Here is a 24,432-nt window from a genome sequence, read left to right on the forward strand (position 1 = left end):
GTTCTGTATCCAAATGGCTAGTTTTCCCTACATTCCATGAGATTTAACCTTGCTAACCTGTCTTCTATGGGAAGCCTTTGCCGATATCAAATATGATGGAAAGTCATAGTGGACTCAAAATGTTAACTCCATACAGGTGGTACTCACTTTGGAATCAATCTTGCATACTTTAGAATTTTCAGTGCAGTTTGTGCCATATCCAGGTCACAGCCCTAGTGGGTTTTGAATGTTGGCTGCTTGTGCTATCTTCCCAGAGAAAAGATCTTTACTGGAAGCCACTTGCAATTAAAGATGGTCTGTGCTCAGGTGGGAGGGCTTGAGGCTGTGGTGAGAATGAACATCTTTCACTGGGAGAGGTGAAGGCACCATCTGTACTCTTTTGGATGTTTTAAAATGGAGGATCCACAGCTGCCAAGCCACCATTGTGAAGGGAAAACCCCTCTTACAGATGGTCTGAAGCGTCAGCAGTAACTGTCACACACTGGCTGCAGGCATAGACTAAAAGGAGGCTGCTCCTTGGTCTACCATGAGCAAGGGATCTACCAAGGTTTGTCCATCCTGGAGATCTCATTTGCTGGCATTATGATCCCAACTGATGGTAACACTGGTTAAGTCAGATCCCAGTCTTGGTAGATTATTTGTTTAATTTTGTACACTTGGATCAGATAGTGGTTTCTCATTTAAGCATGTGCACATGAGGTTTCATGTTCCTTAATATTGCAACAAAAGATTGTTACACAAAACACAAAGTTATGTGGTTATGTACTACTGTTAGAAAGATCTTAATACAAACTGCACAACTAAATTTCAAACTGTTTCCCAATGCTATCCTTCTACTGGTACTCTATTCCAGTGAAATTTCACTCCTCTTACAACTTTTTTGGCCTTTTAACCTAAATGACTCCTCCCAGCAATTTATTCCATGTTCTGCTGAGACAATTTTACAGTTTCTCTCAGAGTTTGCTGCCATGACCTTTCCCAATTCTGATGGTCTTAATGTTTCCAATTCTAATGACTTTAAGATTTCTATCTAAATTCTCCTGGCCCAGAAGCTTCACAAACTGAAACACTTCGAGAAAATGCTTGATTCACCTGAAGACTTGATTTTCCTGTTAGGAGATTGACTCAAACCTGCTTCTGTGGTCAATTCCTAATTCTTTTGAACAGAGATTTTGAGCCATCTAAACTAATGACCTTAATGTGTTTACTCCATCTGTCATAATTTGAACAGTTTAATGCCACTATGGTTTCACCTAGGTAGTTAATTATAGCCACATTTATTTTTGTTGGAATTCATACACCGAAATCACTGTTTCTGTTGGCTTTCTGATCTGTTTACAAACACCACCTTCACAGAACTGACCCATATTCATCTGCCTCCATTTTGAAATTGAAATTCCAAACTATATTGCTTACACCTTTCATCATATTGATGATATCTCCTAAGTAACACTGAATTGATAATATTTGCTATCAGTCACTCAGAGATGGATCGTATTGGGCAGATAACTAACACACATCTTCTGAATTGTCCCACCTGTTTTATGTGGCTGATAAGATTCCACCATTAATCCACTTGGGATCAGCTATGTCAGCTCCATCTCTAATTAATCAAAGAACACCTTCAGCACAGAAGGGTCTCATTTGGCCTGCCATGTCGATGAATAAAACACTTAAACTTTTACTTAAAGTGCATTACAAATGACAGCTGTGGAACAAGAAGAATGCATCCCAGGAAGGATTTCAAAACTGATTTCAGATTGTTTTCATTTTATACTGGAAGCTTTTCATTAAATGAAGGGAAGTTATCTGTATTTTTTTGCTATTTGCAAAATTCCATTCCAAATTTGAAATATTCAAATTGAAAATAAAAGGCTTATACACTGCACTGTCCAATATCAGGTATCCCAATTGGTTGATCAAGGTATGTTTTTTTTTCTTTAAGTTCAAACAAATGCACTCAATCTGTTCACTGTTAATTATTTTCCTGCTTTCCTCATTTGTTTATTTGTGGTGTTGAGTGTGGTCATTTTAAAACATGCTACATAACAGGCAGGTTTTAAGGAAATTAAATACTCTGGAATTTTATTTATTTCAGCAAAGTGTTCACAGTTCCCTACTTATGGCCTGCATTTCTCCCATTTTAGACTTACCGGTTCGAGTGTCCCTGACTTAATTGTGAGCATGAGCAACCAGATGTGGTTGCATTTACAGTCTGATGAAACCATTGGATCACTGGGATTTAAGGCTTTGTATGAAGGTATGCATTTTTCCTGTTGGCTTTTCTTTTAGGAAGGTGGGAGCTTGTTTTATTGGGGCATATGGTCAAATTAGTATTCTATAATCAACTGCTGTTTACATCCCAAATCAGCAATGCATTCATGTGATGTAATAACAGAAGAGCTACATGGAACATGTTTGATATCAGATTCAACATGAGGCCCTCTAATGATATATAAATAATCACATAATTCACCAATTATTATTCTACAGGCTATGAACGAAAAGTTACTGATTATCATGGAGTGATAAATGAATCATAAAGAATCTTGAAAAAAACAGATATACTGGAGTGGGTTTCAGACCAAGCATCTGTTACTTTGCTCAGAATAAGACAGTCTTCAAGTACCAAGCTGTAAATAAAAAAAATCAAATTCTGACAAACTGTTCCCTCTGAAGAAGAAGGCTCTCACAATCCTGCCTGATTTTCTGTTTATCCAAATTCTGCAGGAAAAGCCATTGGATGTTGATCAGGACATGAAACCTGGTCTCCACATGCCTTTTGCCTTACTCACGAATGTTTGTGGTATTCAACTGTTAATCACCAGGTTCTGCCAGGTTTGTGAACAAGCTCCCCCAACAGGCATGTGGACTTTGTGTTTGCCCTTCTTCCTGTCCTCCCTTTGCACATTCTGTTGCACTTCAGAAGCAGCAGTATCCATAGTGGCCCTGAGGAGCACAATTTCCAACTCATACGCATACTTCTTGACAATTCACAATCTTGCTTTAATTTCTGTTCAGTCCCCATATTAAAAAAAACCCTAATCTCTGCTCATTACTCTTTGTAAAAATAAAAGTACTGTTTATTGATTGAGATTTTCAAAGCAGAAACAAAGAGATTTGAGGAAGATAATACAAATGTTGTGGTGTAATTGGACTACTAAAAAGTGTTTCATTTATTTATCACACAAATGCTAGTCAGTAAAGATGGAGCCCATGGAATTAAAGGGACAGTGACAGTATAGATAAAAAGTTGGCTAGGTGACATTTTAAAAAAACAATAATCAATCTTATTTTTTTAAATGAAGGTGGTGTATGATATGGTTTTCTCAGGAGATGGTGTGAAGGCTATTGCTTTTTTTATTCTACAAGAATGATCTAGAATTGAGTGTGCAGGGGACAGTTTCCAGATTTTAAATAACATCAAACTTGGAAGTATTGTTAACTGTTAGAAGGATGGCAATATACTTCAAGAGGAATGACTGATGAAATGAATGACCATTTAGTCAATGAGTTTGAATGCAGAGAAACATGGAGTGAATCATTTTGGTAGGAAGAACAACAAAAGGGAAAGGGGCCTAGACTTGTGCAAATTGCTGGCAAGGTTCACAAAGCTTTTGATATGATAAATAGAATATGAGTACACAGAGAACAAAAGCAAGGAAACTGTGGTGAACCTTTGTAAGACAATGGTTCACCCTCAACTGAACGACTGTATCCCATTCTGAGTACCACACGGAGGGAAGGATATGAAGGCATTGATCAGCATGTAGTAAATATTAATAAGAATGATTCCCAGGATAAGAGATTTCAGTTACTGAGATAGATTGGCAAAACTATGAAAAGGATATTAGGAGGAGATTTGATAACAATGTTCAAAATCATGCAGGCAGGGCTCTGGAAAGAACAGATGGGGAGAAATGGTGGCCAATGTTGAAAGCGTCGAGAACACTGTTTAAGGTTATTGACAAAAAAAAACAGAACCAACATAATACTGAACATTTTATCCACATTGAATAGTTAGGATTTCTAATCATGACATGCGAGTGTGGTGGAGGCCAATGCAGTCATCATTTTTAAAAGAGAATTGGATGATTAATGAACAAACATTGCAGGGCCATAGAGAAAAGATGGGATTGGGTGAAGGGCACCCTTCAGGCACTCTGCCTGTATTCCTGATGAAGGGCTTTTGCCTAAAACGTCGATTTTCCTGCTCCTCGGATGCTGCCTGAATTGCTGTGCTTTTCCAGCACCACTCTACTCCAGAGTGCACATTAACCATCATCATTTTTCCTCAGTAGCAACTTAATAAATAGCCTGAAGCAGGTCTGAATCCACCAAGCTTTACCCAAGCTTTTGAGTTTACATCAGTGGGATATATCTGTGGGAGACGAATGTGTATTCTGTTCTCAAGAAAAAAATCAGGAAACCAGGGAAGTTTGGGTTCCTCCTAAGGTTGTTTCTTGGATTGTCAAGTATGGTGACTTTAACATCATTCTATTTTATACTTAAATGGGCAAGCAGTAGATTAATTTTGTTGGTCATTAAATGATGATGGATTCAGCATGAAAGCAAGTTTTGACAAGAACACAGGTTTGATCTAAATAATACCCTATCATTGTAATAGACCCCAAAATATAATGCTCAGATGGCTCATTTGATCTTTTCACTAAGCGTGCATGATTTTATCAAATTGCTCCTTCCAATGCATTAAATCATATTTGTCTCATTCACATCGAGGCAAGGATTATTATTTCCAGCCTGTGGCCACTATGTAGAAGAAAGCTGGCAGAATTTTATTTGAGGTCAATTTGAGATTTTCATTAGCAGTGCTTGAATGCTGGATGCTTGAAGACACAGTCACAAATCACTTCAAAAATGTTGGAAAGATTGCAGACTGGGAAGAGATACACAAGTGACACACTGAACCTCACATGAAGGAGTTTGGACATAAGATGATTAGGTCTGATATCATTTAATTAAGTGTAAATGAAATCAATTAATAACATAAAATGAAAGAATGCAACTAAACAATTTCTTATGTCGCTCATTCATTTGTGTCCTAGATTAAAGTTATAGAAAGCATGAAGAGGGAATGCCCAGTATGCAATTAATTATATTAAAATTTGGGGCAGTGCCAAGGTTATTTTTTAGGCTTTCTGTATTCTCTGTGTGAAATTAATGAATTGTTTCTGAAAAGTTTTCAAATTTGATGACAAAACGCTTTGTATATTCTCCCACTTCCTGTGCAGTTTAACACTCTACCCATCGTGAAGAGTGTGCATATTGAATTATTCTCCTTCCATCTTCTTGCTGCACTCCTCAAAACTGTCTTTAGTCCCAGCTGCTTCCATTCTTTTGGCTGTGCCTTGTTATTTGTGTTATCACTTAAGAATAGTGCTACACAGGTTCAGTTATTAGGAGCTCCAAAGAGTCAACAGAAGAGGTTGAACTTTCTTGACTGATGCACAGCATGCTTGGAAAATTGACTGCACAACACTCCACGGAACTGCCAGCCTTGAGGTGAAGGTATGCAGAGGAAGGTAGGAGTTGTCCAGAAAATAAATGACTTGAGCAGAATGAAAGGTGATGGAGGAAAAAGGACTTATGAATTTGAAACATAGGGAAAAGCAATTAAGATGTCAGAGGCAGACAGTGGCAAAGCCTAGGAATTGAAGAGATAGGGAAAATCATATCAAAATGATTAAGGTTAAGAAAAATGCTCTGTCATCATAGATAAGGCAAGTATCTCAGTCATGTAAACTAGAAAAAATCCCAGGGCACAGGAAAGGGCAGAGCATGGGATCTTGAAATTGAAATGATGGGAATCTTAGATGTTTTCTTATTTTAAATTCCAGACCTTCCAATTAAGGAAATGGCAGTTTTAGGAAATGGAACATTCCAAATATTTGCATTCACGTTGGAGCACTTATTGTCTTTTCACACTTTTAAATGGATGTTTCACATACACTGCTTAGTGACTGGTGTAAACTCTCATAAGGAGAGTCCACGTTTAGTGCCCATTATTGACAACTGAAATCATAGGCATGGATTTTTCCTCCCAAGATTTGTAGTTAGGGTCAAGGCACTACCCATCTCTCAAACTAGGTCCCTGACTGGGACAGGACTGGGGATGAGAGTGGGAGGGCATGCCCAATGCCCCGGGAAACAGGCCATAGATAATCATAGAGGCCTACTGGTTCGACTGCATGCCTTGGATTTCTGACTCCCAGTTGCCAGGATTTCTTTACACTCTTAATGCCCTCCACTATAACTCAACCTCATGCTAACTTAGGACTTCCCCGAGCCCCCATTCCCGCTTGTATGCAAATGTCAACTCATTACCCATCCAATTGTCCATGGTCCCAATATCCCCATGAAAATTCATGCACCTTTTTCATTCCCTTATTCATTCCCAGTAGCCCCTTACACCTCCACAGTTACTTATGTAAACTTACCCAGTATTTACCCTGGATGCACACTGACACAATATAAGAGTGTATGAAAGACGCAGCCTTCGTTTATCAGACCTCAGGAGTCATGCAAAGATTAAACAAATAATTTTCTTCCCATCTAATACAGATTTCACTGTGTGAACAGAATAATAAAACTTATCTCTTGTGATGATTTTCTTCTTTCAATGTGAAGTACTTAAACTCTTATAAATCAAATATCTATTTTTGCCATACTTCATTAACAATGTTTTAAAATATCCTTTTCACCCTGCCAATTAAATTATGAAGTCAAAACATTCCTACTTCTCCAATCCCCATTTCCTACAGTGGGGCATGTGCACCCACTCATCTTGCTGTGGTAATGACAGTTTGTGTGAATCACGCAAGTATTCATGAAGGCTACTCTGTGAAATTTCAACACACAGTCACTGAAACGGCTCTCAATCACACAAGCAAGCTGCTTCTTTGTCATTTAAAAAAAAGTTGGAGATTTAAATAACTTCACATCATGTTAATTAGTTTGATTTTACCCACAGACGTCACCTGCCTTTCAAGAACCTTTATGGTTATATTCTAAATTTATGACTTCCACACTGCAAGTCAAATTTCTTGAAGCTGCCAAAGTGACATTTATTTGAATTTGACATTGAATTTAAATGGTCGGACTGGGATCAGGTTTCCCTCTTGTGTGAAGCATGTCCCAACCTCCCAATCCTCTTTTCACAACAAGCAAATGTTTGATTTGTTTGAAATGTGTGTGAGAGACTTCCATATTGAGTCCTGTTGCCATTTGGAAGCTTGCGATTCCAGCCAAAATTCATCCACAGCAGTTAGTAAAGAGATGCTTTTGACAATTTAGTCTATGTTAGCTTGAAGCTCAGTGGAGATGTAATCCTCTTTTCTTTGATCAACTTGACTAATAGATCGATTTTCTTCTCCATAACGATTGACCACTATGGTGGTTTATTATTCTCCTGAGGCCCCTGCTGACGCAACATAAGAGTATATGAAAGACCCAGACTTTGTTTATCAGAAACACTCCTTGAGTGTCCGTGATTGATTAACTAAGTAAACCAAAAGTGTGGCAGTTCCTTGGAAAAACAATTTTAAATGGACAGAGATCATAGTCAAACCCCATGAAAGCTTTGGAAGTGACAGCTTTGATATTGGTTGCAAGAGTAAACTTAAACTCCAATTGATCTAGAGATTTAAAAAACACACTGCCCCCAGTTAATGTCATGAGAAGGGATGTGTAACTTGTCAGATTTCAGTCTCATGAAAGCAAAAACAAATAAGTGCTAATATGTTGCACATTGTCAAAAATGATCCTGCAATAAATCATTATTGATTTTCAGTGTAATAGCTTTATGATTATGGTTTTGCTGACCAGAGTTCTTCCTTATTAAGTGTCAAAAGAACTAGTGGAGTTTGCTTTGTGGTGTTCAGCCAACTGTGAACCCATCGCAAATAGTCATGGACTGATCCCAATTGCAGCAGAGTTTAAAGTATTTTATATTTATCGTTATGTCACAATTTGCTGGTTACATTCAAAAATACAAATGCGGAAGAGGAGTTGGCCACTCAGCCCTAATCTGCTGTGCTTGTCCAGAAGATCTTGGCTGATCTGATTACTCCATGTTCATGCCTACCTCTGATTACATTCCCACCCTTTTCTCAGCAAGAATCACTCTGCCTCAAACATACTCAATGACTCTTATCCTACTACCATTTGTGGAACAGAGTTAGAGAATCATAGAATTCCAAAGACTCAGAACCTTTTGTGAGGAAAGAATTTCCTCATCTCCTCATCACTTTCTTAATTGGTTATAATAGTTGTAGCACTTACTTCACTGTTGCAAAACTGTTAAAGATTTCGATGCCAAAATAACAAATAAGAGACTGCGTGTGCATTTCTTAAATAGTCAGATTGCTTAATAGGTAAAAATGCTGATGGGTAGGTTTTTAAATCAGCTGGAAACTAAGCATTGTCTGAAAGGATCACTGCCCCTTTCAGAAACAGACTGATTTTCCTTTCTTTGATTCAAAGAGTTGTAAACCTTGTCACCAAATGTTAATTTGCACAATCAGACCAGGAAGTTTTAACACCCAGGTGATATGGACAAAACCCTCCCTTCTTGGGGAGACGTTTGCTGAGAAGTCACCAGTACAAGGACTACTTTCAGTCCTCAGTCTGTAAAGCATAGGCTGGTGTCTGCTGGGGTAGAAGTGGAAATGATGCAATTGGCCTTTCAACTCCAAGCCAACATTCTCACACCTAATAATCATCTAATGGTTGTGCTAGAAAATGATGACATGATGATATCGGATGAGGATAGAAACCCATTTGTTTTCTAGTCAGGTAACTGTTAGTAACCAGGAGTCGATTAAACACAACATCTCATCTCCCTTCACCTTAGAAAAAGACTGTCCATACTTTTTGAGAATCAGGAATCAAGAATGGTCTCTCAATTAAGATGAGAGAAACGTGGTTGGTTGCCTGAAAGGTGATTTCAGTGGGATTGCATCTGACTTCAGAGAAATATGGTGTGTGATGCCACCTGATTCTCAAAGAAGCAAAGTTAAAAAGCAAATTTTGAAATTACGTGAAGATTCAGACTTGTTTTGTAGCAATCAAGTCAGCAATTAATTATGAAAGATAGCAAATGAATAAAATGTTCAAATATCACACAGAATCACTGCTTAATGCTTTGAGAAGCGAAAAGTTACCTAATACTAAGTAGATGGCAATAAATCTTGACACAATTGTCAGTTGACGACAGTAGTCAATTAGAGAATGTTTGACTAGAAAGTAGAAATCCAACAGTAGCAGGGTAAAGTTTCACAATCCAATTAAGTTGGACAGTGAAATGCGCTTTTGAAATATTTAATCACTGTTTCTTTTACTGTTCATTAATTGGATTTCTATTCTTATTATGAAACTTTAATTTAAATCCAGAGTTTTTTTCAAAGATTGGAAAATATATCCTTCATTTGCTATTCACATCATATAATGGGTTATGGGGGCTCCTGAAATTGATTTGCAGCTTATCTTACAAACAAAATACATGACTGGAAGAACTCTGACCCTCCATGAAATGAAATGAAGTATTGCTGCAAACACAGTCAGCAGTTAGAGAGAGGCCTCTGGCACAGTGGTTACGTAATTGGATAAGCAATGCAGCAGCTGAGGTTAATGCTTTGGGGATGCGGATTCAAATCGTGCCGTGGTGTTCGATTGGCTTGGAGTTGAAAGGCCAATTAATAAATCTGTAATTTAAATCTAGTTGATGGCCAAGCTGTTTTTTGATTGTTGGAAAAACCTTCTGGTTCACTATTGCCCATTAGGGTTGGAAAGAAGTGGAGACAAAGTCCTGCCTTCATATTCAGAATACCCTCCACTGTGCTGAGTGGTACTTTTGAAGATCTTGACCCCTCAAGAGGGGCCTCTTGGTTCGAGATCGGTCAAAAGAATCGACAAATGCAGACTGTTCAAAAAGCAAGGGTCATTAGTTTATTGAATTAAGGTACCTTAACGCAATTCTATCCAGCAACACAGAGGTTGAAGCTTCTGTGTTCCGTGGGCAAGTTGCGCAATTACATTTGAAAATTACACATTATTTATGTTTGTTTTAAGAAACAGTACAGTCTTAATTACAAGAAAGATCAATCACATATAATAAGGTGACGTGATTTACAGCAAGTTAATCCATTGATATTTCCTGGGAAAGGGTTCTTAATTACAAGAAAAGTCCAATCAACTGTAATATGGTGACATGATTGACAACAGGCTAATCCAATGGAATTCTTTGGAAAAGATATCATATTTACGTAAATTGTCATGCCATGTATCAGTTCAAAGTTAGTTCAAATGGTCAATTAATGTGTCAGTATTCAATTTATGAAAACTCTATTGTCCTCTTATCTTTGTATTTCAGCTTAATTCTGCAAATCAGTAGTACAGGTTCACAAGCCATTTTATAGCATTCTTTTGAATCGAGAAACCATTTTGTGTTAAATAAAAATCTTCACATACTTGTTGCCTAAATTCAAATTTTAGATCCTCATTATCACCATGCTAAATGGGACAGACTTTGAGCAGATATAACAACTCAAGACACTTGTGGGCCGCAAAGTACCATGGGCTATCAACAGCAGCAGAAGTATAAACGAGCACAATCTGCTACCTCAAGACCCAGCATATCCCCCACTCAGTCATCATGATCAAGTCAGAGGATCAACTCTGGTTCATGGAGAGTGCAGGAGGGCATGTCAGGACCAGCATAAATGAGCTTCGTATCTGGTGAACCTACCAAGCAGGACTACTTGTGTGCCAAACAGCATAAGCTATTGGTCAGAGTATTGAGTACAGGTGTTGGGAGGTCATGTTGCGGTTGCACAGGACATAGGTGAGGCCACTTTTGGAATATTGCATGCAATTCTCGTCTCCTTCCTATTGTAAAACTTGAAAGGGTTGAAAAAAGATTTACAAGGATGTTGCCAGGGTTGGTGGATTTGAGCTATAGGGAGAAATTGAATAGGCTGGGGCTGTTTTCTCTGGAGCGTCAGAGGCTGAGGGGTGACCTTATAGAGGTTTATAAAATCATGAGGGGCATGAATAGGATAAAATAAACTTTTCCCTGAGGCGGGGGAGTCCAGAACTAGAGGGCATAGGTTTAGGGTGAGAGGAGAAAGATATAAAAGAGACCTAAGGGGCAACTTTTTCACGCAGAGGGTGGTACAATTGCCACATTTAAAAGGCACATCTGAATGGGTAAATGAATGGAAGGCTTTTGGAGGATATGGGCCGGATGCTGGCAGGTGGGACTAAGTTGGGTTGGGATTCCAAACGGTATGGACAGGTTGAACCGAAGATCTGTTTGCATGCTGTACATCTCTATGCCTCTATGATAAGCAGAGCTAAATGATCCCGCAACCAATGGATCAGATATAAGCTCTGCAGTCATGTCACATCCAGTTGTAAATGGTGGTGGACAATTAAACAATTCACTGGAGAAGGAGGCTCCTCAAATATCCCCATTCTCAATGATGGAAAAGTCCAATACATCAATGGAAAAGATAAGTCTGAAGCATTCACAGCAATCTTCAGCCAGAAGTGCCAAGTGGATGATCCATCTTGGGCTCCTCCAGTGGTCCCCAGCATCGCCAAAATCGAGTCTTCAGCCAATTTGATTTACTCCAGATAATATCAAGAAATAGTTGGGGAGACTGCAAAGACTATGGGCCATAACAATATTCTGGCAGTGGTACTGGAGACTTGTACTCTATAACTTGCTACTCCCCCAGCCAAGTTTTTCCAGTACAGTTACAACATTGGCTCACAATGATGTGGAAAACTCCCCAGGTGTGTTTTGCGCACAAAAAGCAGGACAAATCCAACCTGGCCAATTACCACCCCTTCAGTCTACTCTCGATCATTAATAAAGTGATGAAAGGTGTCATCAACAGTGCTATCAAGAAGACCCTGCTCAACAATAACCTGCTCGGTGATGCCCAGTTTAGGTTCTGCCAGGGCCACTCAGCACCTGACGTTATTACAGCCTTGGTTCAAACATGAACAAAACAGTTAAAGAATTTCAGATGTGAGGTGAGAGTGACAGCCTTGACATCAAGGCTGCATTTGACCAAGTGTGGCATCAAGGAACCCAAGTAAAACTGGAATCAACGGGTTTCAGGGGGCAATCTCTCCATTGGCTGGAGTCATACCTGGCACATAGGGAAGATAATCATGGTTGTTAGAGGTCAGTTATCTCATTTTCAGGATATCTCTGCAAGAGTTCCTCGGAGTAGTGTCTTCGACCCAATCATCTTCAGTTGCTTCATCAATAACTTCCCCTCCAGTATAAGGTCAGAAGTGGAGATGTTTGTAGGTGATTGTGCAATGTTCAGCATCATTTGTGACTCCTCCAGGTACTGAAATAATCCATCTTCAAATGCAACAAGATTGAACAATACTCAGACTTCTGCTGACAAGAGACGAATAACATTCGAGCCACACAAATGCTAGATAATGAGTACCTCCAATAAGATACAATCTAACCACCACCCCTTGACTTTCAATCAGTGTTACAATTGGTGTATTCTCCCACTACCAACATCCTTGAGGTGTACCATTGACCAGAAACTCAATTGGATTCACCCCATAAACACAGTGGCTACAACAGCAGGCCAGAAGCAAGGAATACTGTGGCAAGTAACTCACTTGTTGATTCCCCAAAGCCTGTCCACCACCTCCAAGGCACAAGCCAGGAGTGTGATGGAATACACCTCACTTGCCTGATGATGAAAGGCTTTTGCCCGAAACGTTGATTTTGCTGCTCGTCGGAAGCTGCCTGAATTGCTGTGCTCTTCCAGCACCACTGATCCAGAATCTGGTTTCCAGCATCTGCAGTCATTGTTTTTACCTACCTGATGGGTGCATCACCAACAACACTGAAGGAGCTTGAAACTGTCCAGGACTAAGCAGCCCACTTGATTGACATCATATCCACAAAAAAACTACTCCCTTCTCCACTGACACTCAATAACAGCAGTGCATATCATCCACAAAATTCACTGCAGAAATTCACCAAGACGACTTAGACAGCACCTTCCAAACCCATGACCACTTCCATCTGGAAGGACAAGAACAGCACTATCACCTACAAAATCCCCTCCAAGTCACAATCCATCCTGACTTGGAAGTATATCACCAATCCTTCTTTGTGGCTGTGTTAAAATCCTGGAATTTCCTCCTTAAGGGCATTGTGGGTCAACCACCACCTCAAGGGCAACTAGGGTTAGGTAATAAATGCTGGCCAGCCAGTGACACCCACATCCCAGGAGTGAATTAAAAAGAAACGAGGCCAAACTTATCTAGACTGGTGTAACTCAAGAGATGTATCAACGTGGTTGAATCTGGCAAGCTGTATCAAAGGACCACAGAGTAATGAATAAGGGATGAAACTGGACAGATTATCTACTGTTGATCCCAGTAAGAGAAACAACAATGACATACCTAGCCCTGTCAACACTTCAAATCCCTCCTGATTAATTTATTGGGGGTTTAGTTTGTGCCAACATTGAGAGAGCTGTCCCACAGACTAGCTAATCTGATATTATCTGAAAGGTGAAATTATGAGAGTATGACCACGTCCCAGACTCTGCCATTATTATTCCTAGCATTTCTTGTGTAACTGGCAGGAAAGCTGAAGCAATGGTGTACAGTCAGGAGAGAGTTGCCCTGGAAGTCCTCAACATTGACTGCAGACCCCTTGAAATCTCACTGCATCAGGTCAGACATGGGCAAGAAAATCTTCTGTTGATAATTATCTACCACACCCCCTCAGCTGAAGCTTCATGTTCAATGGCACCTGGAAGAAGCACTGAGGCCGACAAATATTCAGAACGTATTCTTGATGTGAGAGTTTAGTGTCCTTCATGAAGAGTAGCTTGTGGCCCTGACCACAGACTGAAAGTGCAACCCAATAGATGAGCAGGAGGAGGCTATTCAGTCCTGCATACATGTCCCACCATTAGATAAGATCATGACTGATCTGATTGTGGCCTCTGTTTTCCTGTCTATCCACCATATCTGCTGACTCCTCAACAATATCTAACTCAACTTTAAAATATCCTGTGATTCGGGCTCTACTCCTTTCTGTGGAAGAGAATCTCACAGACTAGTAATCCTCTGAATGAAAAGATTTCCCTACATTTCTGCTTTAGTGAGAGACCCCCTATCTGTGAGTTGTAACTAATTCTGGATTCCTGGAATGTGGATACATCAACCCAAATCTTGTGAAGGCAGTCATCAACATTGGATTGCTGTTCTCACACCTACTTTTATACCTTGTACCTGCCTGGCTCAGTATCTGACACCTGAGCTCTCATATGTGCAATGCACCCTAAATCAAGCTGTATCCTCAGAATTTAGATTAGATTAGATTAGATTACTTTACAGTGTGGAAACAGGCCCTTCGGCCCAACAATTCCACACCGACCCGCCGAAGCGCAAACCACCCATACCCCGACATTAACCCCTTACCTCACACTATGGGCAATTTAGCATGGCCAATTCACCTGACCTGCACATCTTTGGACTGTGGGAGGAAACCGGAGCACCCGGAGGAAACCTACGCAGACACGGGGAGAATGTGCAAACTCCACACAGTCAGTTGCCTGAGGCGGGAATTGAACCCGAGTCTCTGGCGCTGTGAGGCTGTGAGAATGTGAGATAGTAGGAGTAAACCATTCCATACTTATCTTTTTGCAGCAGTATAGATCATATTCTGGTGGATTTATTCATTCACTGACACACTTAACAGCTGTTGGACAGTTATGTTGGAAGATGTGAGATTATGCATTTTGCCTTGGGAATAGAGGAGCTGAATATTACTTTAAAGCTGAAAGCCAAAGAAGAGGATTTGGGAGTCCTCATCCATGAAATACAAATAACTAGCATCCAAGTTCATTGGGTAATTAAGAAGGCTTTATTGCAAATGAAATGGTGTCTAAAATTATGGAGGTTGCTGTGAAATAATATAAAGCATTAAGTTTTCAATCCCTTATCAAAGCATGTATAGAACAGTATTGGAGGTAATTTTCAGAAAATTCACAAGGCTCATTCCTGTTCTGGAGGGGAGGGACAGTCTGATGAGGAGGATTTGAGTAGGTTGGCCTGGGCTCATTGGAATTCAAGAGAATGAGAAGCAACCTGACTGCAATTTACAAGATTCCTAAGGAAATTGACTGGGTAGATGCAGAGTTTTTGTTTCCCCTTGTGGGAGTGTCTAGGACCAGGAGATATTATCTTACAACAAAATTTAAGACACATTTAAGACAGGGAAGACTCCCTCTTCTTTGAGGGAGTGAACCTGTGGAATTCTTTACCATGGAGGACTATCAGGGCTGGGTCATTATGTATACTCAAGGTTAAGAAAGACATAGTTTTTAATCAGTAAGGGAATTAAAGGTCAGGGGAAAAGGCAGGTCAGTAGAGTTGATGATTATCAGATCAGCCATGATCTCATTGAATAGAAGAGCAGACTTGATGGGCCAAATTGCCTCGTTCTGTTCCTGTGTCTTATGATCTTAAAGAGCTTCACAGTGTCTTAGTTAATGAGTTTGAGTTAGTTAAGTGACTAAGAGGATAAAGTGGTGAAGGAGGTAGATAAACTGGATAGGATGGAATTGTAGATTGAATGGGATGGGTTGGGAGTTAGGGTGGTGGGATGGATGGTGTTTCACTGTAACTTAGATTCCAGAGCTGACAGGCCTGTCCTTTTAAGACAGCTACATGATATCCTAACATGTGACATTCTGGTGTAAAGATATTTGTTTTGCTTTCAGTCACTCTCCTTTTTTAATGCAGTCAATGGAGTGTCTTCAGTTGTTAGTCACAGTAATGCACAATTACATTAATATGTATAGAACCCAGATTCACTGTGACATTGTAGTCATCCAAACAATAAACCTCAGGCATGTGTTTCAACAAGAATACAACTCACTCTGGTATATGTTATGTAAACTAACATATAGAAAACTGTAAAAGGTATCACGTGGTTGGAATAGATGTGTGGATCATAGAATCCCTACAGTGTAGAAGCAGGCTATTCAACCACTCGGCCACACTGACCCTCTGAAGGGCATCCCACCCAGACCCACCCCTCTACCTTATCCCTGTAACCCTGCATTCCCTATTGCTAATCCACCTAGCCTACACATCCCTGGATGCAATGGACAATTGAGCATGGCAAAATACATTTTGACAGGTACATGGATAGGGGAGGTTAGAGGGATATGCGCCAAATGTAAGCAAATGGGAATGGTTCAATTTAAGAAACCTGGTCAGCATGGATGAGTTTGGACTGAAGGACCGGTTTCAGTGCTGTATGAATCTCTGACTCTATAACATACCCATTCTCCTCTGTTTAGAAGAAATTATGAAGTAGGAATGTTGGGAGAAAAATAGACTGAAGGTCTCTGGTGACACAGTAATAACAGTGGAAGTAATTAATCTGGACATAAATACCATTTTCAACTTTGATCCTTTATGATTTTTTTCAGTTCTTCCAAGTTGTGATGTTAATTGTAGAATTCCTTTCAGCAAGTGCATCAAGACCTTGAGGTCTTTTCAAAATTAAATTACTCTCAAAGAATGTTGATGCTTGTTAAATTGTTTAAAGTTGTTTTTACATTTAGCAATCAATGTGAACATTTGTGATCATAAACACACAATTAATCAAATTGCTTTTATGCTAATAAAACTTTTTTTAAGTTGCTGAAATGGATTTTTTTTAGAGGATGACAGTTATTCTGCCTGCGAGAAGTACTAACTCAATCCGTATTCCCATATTCCCAGCAGGGAATCTTATCTGAAAATCAAATGTCTTGTATTTAAACAATGAAAAATCAGCGTGGTGGTGTTATCTCTCCCCTTCCATCAGCCGAGAATTGTCCTAGCTTGAGAACAGTTGCTATCTATCTCTACATCCTTAAGCTTCTTGCTTGCAATGCATTTTGGTGAGAAACTGATGTGAAGGATACAAGACCATGCTGTAAGAGGCCAGTAAGGTCAAAAAGAATAAGGTGGAAGACACAAGTTATGATTAGGTCATGTTATGTTTGTGTTTGACAACCCTTTAGATTTGAAAGACAACTGAAGGATGGGCTTGTATAAATTTTCCTTTTTAATAACTTAGTTCATTTTATGTATTCAAGAATCTTGAGTTGACTCCTTTTACTTTCAACTTGTCTCAATTACTTTTCTGACAATCCAACTGTTCCAGAGATACCAGTTGTTGATATCTGTTCATGTTAAAAAAATTTGGTATGTTCTTTATTTACCCTTCTTCATCCTGTTGTCTTGGGGTGTTGCAAGTTTCTTCATCCAAGAATACTGAATGAATGATTGTAGTGGATTTCTTTCCATTTTCTCCACTATAGATTCCCATGGTCTGACAATTCAGTCATTCTGGGCTGCATTAGGAAACAGCTAAGTGCAATGGACAGAACAAAGAATAATAGGGCTTGACAATATTCTTGTTTTTGGACTGAGGATCTGTGAACTGAATTAATTCTCCCTCACCAAATTGTTCCAGTGGAGCTTTAAGATAGTCTCCTAAACAATCTGGAGGACTGTCCAGATTCATCCAAGCCACAAAAAATAAGATGAATTAATTCAACAAATTATCATCAGATCAGCTTCTCCTAAAGATGAGCACAACAATGGAAGGAGTTCATTCATAGTTCTGTAAAGTGAAAAAAAAATCAATAATGTTTTTGATGACACACACTTAAGGTTCTGCTCTTTGGTTCCAAATGCACTGGGAAGGTAGCTGTGGATATAATATGTTTAACCACCATAATCCCAAAACATTGCTGCAGAAGCTCCTCAGGCAGTTACCTTCACCCAACACTTTATTGTACTGCTTTTTCAATAACCATCTTTTCTGTCCCATCCATTCATGCATAATTCGACAGTGTTTGGTTCCATTCCAATTCTTTTGACTACGAAACAATCTATTCTTCTGGATTGGTATTCTTCCAGTGAAGAGTCCATGTTAGGGACTTGTGGAATGAGAAAAAAGCATTCAGGTGTTCTGAGTAGTATTCATAATAAATCAGGAAGAAACAAGAATGCTTCCAACAGGTGGTATGTCGAGACTGGAAGTGAGGAAAATTCTTCAAATGGAAAGATTTTATTGAACCGTGTCAGAATAATCTCTTCAAATGATTGAACAGTAACTAGGTATCTTACAGCCTTAGACTTTTGCAAAGTAACAAATTTCTGAGATGAAACTAGAAGCATTTAGCCTAATAAGTAAAGCAAATGTCATTAAAAATGGAGACATTGCAGAAGTGAGGCAGGAATGTAAATTGAAGATTGGATAAAATGAAGCCATCAAAGGTGAGAAAGAATGATTGTTGATTGGAGAATCACAAGGAAAGTGTGTCTTTGGAACATTAAACCCAGATCTGTCTGTTTCTCAATCTGAAGATTCCTTTTTCTCTCATAATACCTGAAAAGTCAGTTTTTGGCAAACTTCATCATCATGTTCTTTCATTCATTTGATCTGCAGTAGTCTCAGAGTCTATTCAAGCTGACATTTGAAGCACCACTGGAATTTTTGTTTATAAAAAAGTTGTAAATGAAACTCAAAGGACCAACATATAACAGACAGAAACAGAAGACTGAATATAACTGTTTGGTTTTCTTTTAAATGGATGATAGTCAAATAGAAGTGCTCTGTAACACGTTGCTGAAACTGCTGAGAACATGCATGTAAAATTTCGAAAGTAGTCTTTGCCTCTAGATTTACAGCTCCACTTCAAAACCTTAAGTATCTAAATTATATGACACACTCAACCTCATTTTTCTTTATAATCTGGTACTGGAGATTGTTGAAGCAGGAGGCCAGATACATTTTGAATTTCAAAAATAATGCAGAGTTTGAAATGATGGTTCTTATGTCATCTCATGTCATGTGATGGAGTGTACTGATAGACATATTGACTAATCAAATCACGAATTAATCCTCATTAGAGTATTTTGGAAGTGTAAATCATAGACATAAAGCCATATTATGACTTTCAAATGGTTAGCATCATTCTGTATCTGGGACTGAAACAATTACCGCACAGATTGAGGCCATTTCTCCCCTCGAGTCTGCACTGACCCCCTGAAGACTATCTCACCCAAATCACCGCCCCCCGCCCCCCACCCATTACAATGGCTCATCAACCTAATCTGCACATCTTGGCACTGAAAGCAACAAATGCTGGAGATCACAGCAAGTTGGACAGCATCCATGGAGAGAGAGCAAGCTAACATTTTGAGTCTAGATGATTCTTCATCAGAGCTCTAGTCATCTAGACATGAAATGTTAGTTTGCTCTTATTGTTGGTTTCCGTACAGATTCCAGCATCTGCAATAATTTTCTCCTGCACATCTTTAGACTGTGAGATGAAACTGGAGCACTCAGAAGAAACCCACACAAAAACAGAAAGAATGTGCAAACTGCACACAGTTATCCAAGGCTGGAATTGACTCCAGATTCCTGGCGTTGGGAGGCAGCAATGCGAACCACAGAGCCATTGTGCCACCCTGTCCATTATTTCAAACAGATATAAAATATCCCACGGCAGTATTTTGAAGAGGAAGAAGGGAATTCTCCTCATTGTCTTGAATAATACCTATTCCTGAACCAACATTGTGTCAGCTGTGGGTCAGTTGGTAGCATTTTGGCTTCAGGACTTGAGCACAAAAATAAAGATTGACACTCCAGCACCTTTTAAATGCATGTTAAACTGGGACCTTGTCTGCTCTTCAGGTGGATGTGAAAAATCCCATGACATTATCTTGAAGAAGAATGGAAATGTTATCCTCAGTACTTTGGCAAATAGCTGTACCTCAATCAGCACCAAACAATCAGATTATTTGGTGATTAATACATTTTTGGCAGCTTGCTATGTGCAAGTTGGTTGCCATTTTTCCTATATTGTAATGGTAATCATGCTTCTAAAGTGTGTTGTTGCCTGTAGTGTTTTGGGATGTCCTATGGTTCTGAAAGTGATTATATAACTGCTTTTTTTTTTGTATGCCACTGAAACAGATTATCCATTGTCGTATTGCTTTTACACCTTAGTATGAACAATTTGGCTACCACATTTCTTACATGGCTAACCATTTAAAGCAAAAAGAGGGCATTTTGAATTCATACCAGCTGGCGGATGTGTCACTCCTTGTCCACTGTTTCACATGCTGGGGCATATTCTAGTTATTTTTCCAACAAATTGTGGTGCAAATTTGTGTTTGGAGAATCAAGAGGCACAACTATTGAGTTTATGGCATCTGTTGTTGCCTTGACATAAACAGAAAAGGCAACAAGGTGAGTAATCCATTAATCTGTTTTGGTGGAAGCAGAAGCTGTCAGTTTTCTTTTATTCATTCATGGGATGAGGTCATCATTGGTGAGGCCAGCATTCAGTGAACTGGATGAGTTTTGCTGACAATTGACATTGGATTCATGGTCATCAGCAGGCTCTTAACTCTAGACTTTTGTTGGATTCAAACTGCACCATCTGCTGTGGAGGGATTCAAACCCAGGTCCCCAGAATACCCCCTTAGGCTTCAGGATTAACAGTCCAGCAGAAACAGCACTTGGCCATAACCTCCATGTAATTGGATGACCAATGTACTACTAAAGATCTACAACTTATGGGAAATGGTTGTGAAATGATTTACTCATTAATAATAACAAATGAAAATAAGCCTTGCATTATTCTGTCTCCTTTCCTGATTACGCTTCCTTCCCACGGAGAAGAGCGATATGCTTTTGTTTTGAGATTTCTGAAAGGTGACATGGCTTGAGATTTGAAACTAATTCTTCAAGGGACAAGCTGACATTCTATTAAAATAAATTACTGGTCTGAATCTAATTCTTATGAATAACAAGACTTTTCCAGTCTTTTATTCTTCTCCACTTCTTTTTTCCTGCAAAAGACAGTGAGGGAATTCAAAGTGGCAGTACAGCTCATTACCAGAAAGCAGAAAAATAAATTCTGCACTTCCCCATTCTTGGGCGTAAATAGCCGAGCTAAAATGGGATTTAGGAATACCGCAATCAACTCTGCTGCTTTCAATGTGAGCAGTAGGGGGCAAATGTTTTATTTTCTAACATATCTCAATGTGCAATGAAAATGTTAACAGCAGCATACATCTGAAAATAACAGTCGAATCCCATATACAGCAGTTCAGTAATTGGATACAATGGGATTCTAAAGAGACATCTCCACACTCTTGGCATGACTTAAATTGATTTGTTGTTGCAATTTGAACCGTGCTTTAATCATTCCCAATGAGAAATTGATAATCAGCCATCGATTGAATGAGAGTGCAGATGCTGCTGATGAGTAGAATGGGCTAACTGCACCAGTCAGATGGCTGACACATTGAGAGGCCAGTCAGATGTGTGTGTATGTTAGTTAGTTAGTTAGATGGCTTGACCACAATTACACCTCAACTATTGACATTGTGCATCATTTGAAAAAGGAAAAGTTATTTATGTTACAGTTGGAAACGTAAGGCGATTTTGAACATAAACAAAATTGTTAGAGACATTTATTTTGACTTTTTTTCTCACTATTATTAGGCATTAACATCAGGCCAATGAGGTTTTAACTAGATGTTCTTCTATCGCCTACAATGTTGCGGCTGTACAGTACATTGGTTAGGCCACTTGCAGAATATTGCATTCAATTCCGGTCTCCCTGTTTTGAGAAAGATGTTGTGAAACTTGAAAGGGTTCAGAAAAGATTTACAAGGTTGTTACCAGGGTTGAAAGGCTTGAGCTCTCGGGAGAGGCTGAACAGACTGGGGCTAATTTCCCTACAGCATCAGAGGCTGGGAAGGTGACCTTATTGAGGTTTATAAAATCACAAGGGGCATGGATTGGGTGAATAGCTAAGGTCTTTTCCCCAAGGTAGGGGAGTCCAAAACTAGAGGGCATAGGTTTAAAGTGAGAGGGGAAAGATTTAAAAGAGGCAACCCCCTTTTATCTCTCCACCCTTCAGCCACTCTGACTGTATTCCTGATTAAGGGCTTTTGCCCGAAACGTTGATTTTACTGCTCCTCGGATGCTGCCTGAACTGGTGTGCTTTTCCAGCACCGCTAATCCAGAAGCTGGTTTCCAGCATCTGCAGACATTGCTTTTACCTAGTTGATTTCCACACAGAGGGTGGTCCCTGTATGGAATGAGCTACCAGAGGACGTGGTGGAGGCTAGTACAATTACAACATTTAAAAGGCACCTGGGTGGGTATACGAATAGGAAGGGTTTAGAGGGAGAAGGGCCAAATGCTGGCAAACTGGACTAGAATTATTTAGTATATCTGATAGGCATGTAAGAGTTGGACCAAAGGCTCTGTTTCCATGTTGTACACTTCTATGATTCTGTGACTCTATCCAACATGCCCCAAGTGAAGGACATTGTGCTTTCGAGGCAGTCTGTTCTGGTGTAATATCTGAAAACACTTCTTCATGCAAAGGATGGTGGAAACCAAACTGTCCTGAACATCTTGTTGAACCAAAGTCTTTAAAATACTTTAAAATGAGACGGTTAGGTCTTTTAGCAGAAAAGTTTTAAGTTTAATGTAACCAAGACAGTTAAATTAAGTTAGATTGCATTGAAAAGCACTTCTGACTTAGGAAAATGGTGGAACAGGCTTATGATGATGTTGTTTATCAGGCATTATATACGATTTCCTGACATAGCTGACTCACAATAGATTCTTAAGCAAGATAGTGTCTGTGTTGATTCCACTTTTCAGTCTGTAATTTCTAATGCAGACAACATACAAGGCATGTTATACTGAGATTCACGTCAGTCATGATGTAACTGATAAAATGAGTCTGGCATCAGTAAGAGTGGAGACAAATAGAATTCATGTGACATCAATATTAACACAAAGGAGGCATGTGAATATTGTTTATTTGAAGATCTCTGGTGGGTTTACTTATAGTTAAACTGATATACAGTATGTGGTACACAGTCTGCAGACATAGCCTGTACTTCTAATGCTTCAAAACAGAGAGACTATTATCATGTAACATCATCCAGCTTCCTGATTTATTCTCTTGTTCAGCTCTTAAAAGAACATCACATCAAAGCTGATAGCATAACCATCCTTTTCTTCACCCAAGGATACCTCTAATATGCTATAGCTAAAAACCTATTAACATTGGATGATAGCACACTTTTTTTACATACAGATGCAGTTTGGGAAATCTGTAAGTACGGACATTTAAAAGTCCGTATTATCATCTCAGCTGTTTGGCAACTGTGTCAGATCTTTGTTTATTGGAACCTTCTGGAAGTGTGGATTCTACCTTTGGCTGTTCACGGTCTACAGATCTGCATGCATTGTGCCGATCTTTGACCCTGTCAATGTTACGGGGGTATTCTTTCAATCTTATTGTGCACAACTGGAGTATTGTACAATTCCTTGGATTCTGTCCTCCTCAAAGTTGATCTGTAATGTGTTCTGACTTCATAAGACCTGGGCTCACTGCAGGCATTGGATACCTCTGTGAGTCACCATGTTACCAGTGTGGAGTGTGTGACTCTGACATTTAATCCTACTTGTAGCTGAGATAGTTCCACACCTGAAAGCTGGGCACGTACCATCTTCATCCTCCTTTGTTTGTTGAATGTTGGAGAATTTAGATGAGTGGTGGCTTGACAAGATCATTCTCACTTGGCATGGTCTCTGAGGGTGGCATCATCCCATATCCAGAGGTGTAGCGCTGAACTGTTGGATATTGATATGAAAATAGTGTTTCATTGTCCTTAACTTCAGGATGAATGACTTAACGATACAAACTATTCACTTGGTGAAACCATTTGATCTGTGGTTAAAGGAATGGGGATGTCACATGGTTTATACCTCATGAGGTACACTTGTGCCTTAAATGTCTTCCTGTACACTGTGGTTCATTATCAGAAATTATTTCTTCAGGTGCATTGAACAAACAATATGGCTTTGCCATGGATGCGCTCAAGTGTTCTTTTCTTATATGACACTTGGAACTTTGGAGAAAACACTCATGGTCAAAGTGAAGCGGTGTCTATTTACAGTAAATAGATCATTGTTAATTTTGGACCAAAGAAGTGGTGGAAACTAATGTGGGTATCGAGGCTTTCCGTGTTGCTGTGGTTGATAGCTTTGCTCAGCTTCACAAACTTAACAAAGCCACCATTAATCCCTGATTATCTCTCTCATCTGCTCTAATTTACTTATTTAGTTATTCACTTGTTATTTATGACAAGATGTCCAAACAGAGAGGTTCAGGCACATGTACTTATTCTACCTTGAAGGTGTGCCTCTCAATATATCAAGCTCATTTGGCATGTTGAGGTGAGGCACGGATGCTGAAGCCAGCTCCCTGTATTCCAACCAGAAGTTATTTTGGTCTGTAG

General features: G+C 39.4%; 1 protein-coding gene across 4 annotated transcripts in view; it reads left to right on the forward strand.

Annotated features, from left to right (window-relative positions):
• Positions 1-24,432, forward strand: part of LOC122548600 (CUB and sushi domain-containing protein 1-like) — a 2,407,075-nt gene that overhangs the window by 1,806,117 nt on the left and 576,526 nt on the right. For all 4 annotated transcript variants that reach the window (XM_087978377.1, XM_087978362.1, XM_087978369.1 and 1 more), the window contains exon 12: positions 2,148-2,260. In XM_087978377.1, the coding sequence (XP_087834503.1) occupies positions 2,148-2,260 (113 nt within the window). The remainder of the gene's footprint in view (positions 1-2,147; positions 2,261-24,432) is intronic.

Source organism: Chiloscyllium plagiosum, unplaced genomic scaffold (genome assembly GCF_037043375.1).
Source record: "Chiloscyllium plagiosum isolate Xiang-an unplaced genomic scaffold, Cpla_swu_hap1 HiC_scaffold_3, whole genome shotgun sequence".
Classification (NCBI taxonomy): domain Eukaryota; kingdom Metazoa; phylum Chordata; class Chondrichthyes; order Orectolobiformes; family Hemiscylliidae; genus Chiloscyllium; species Chiloscyllium plagiosum.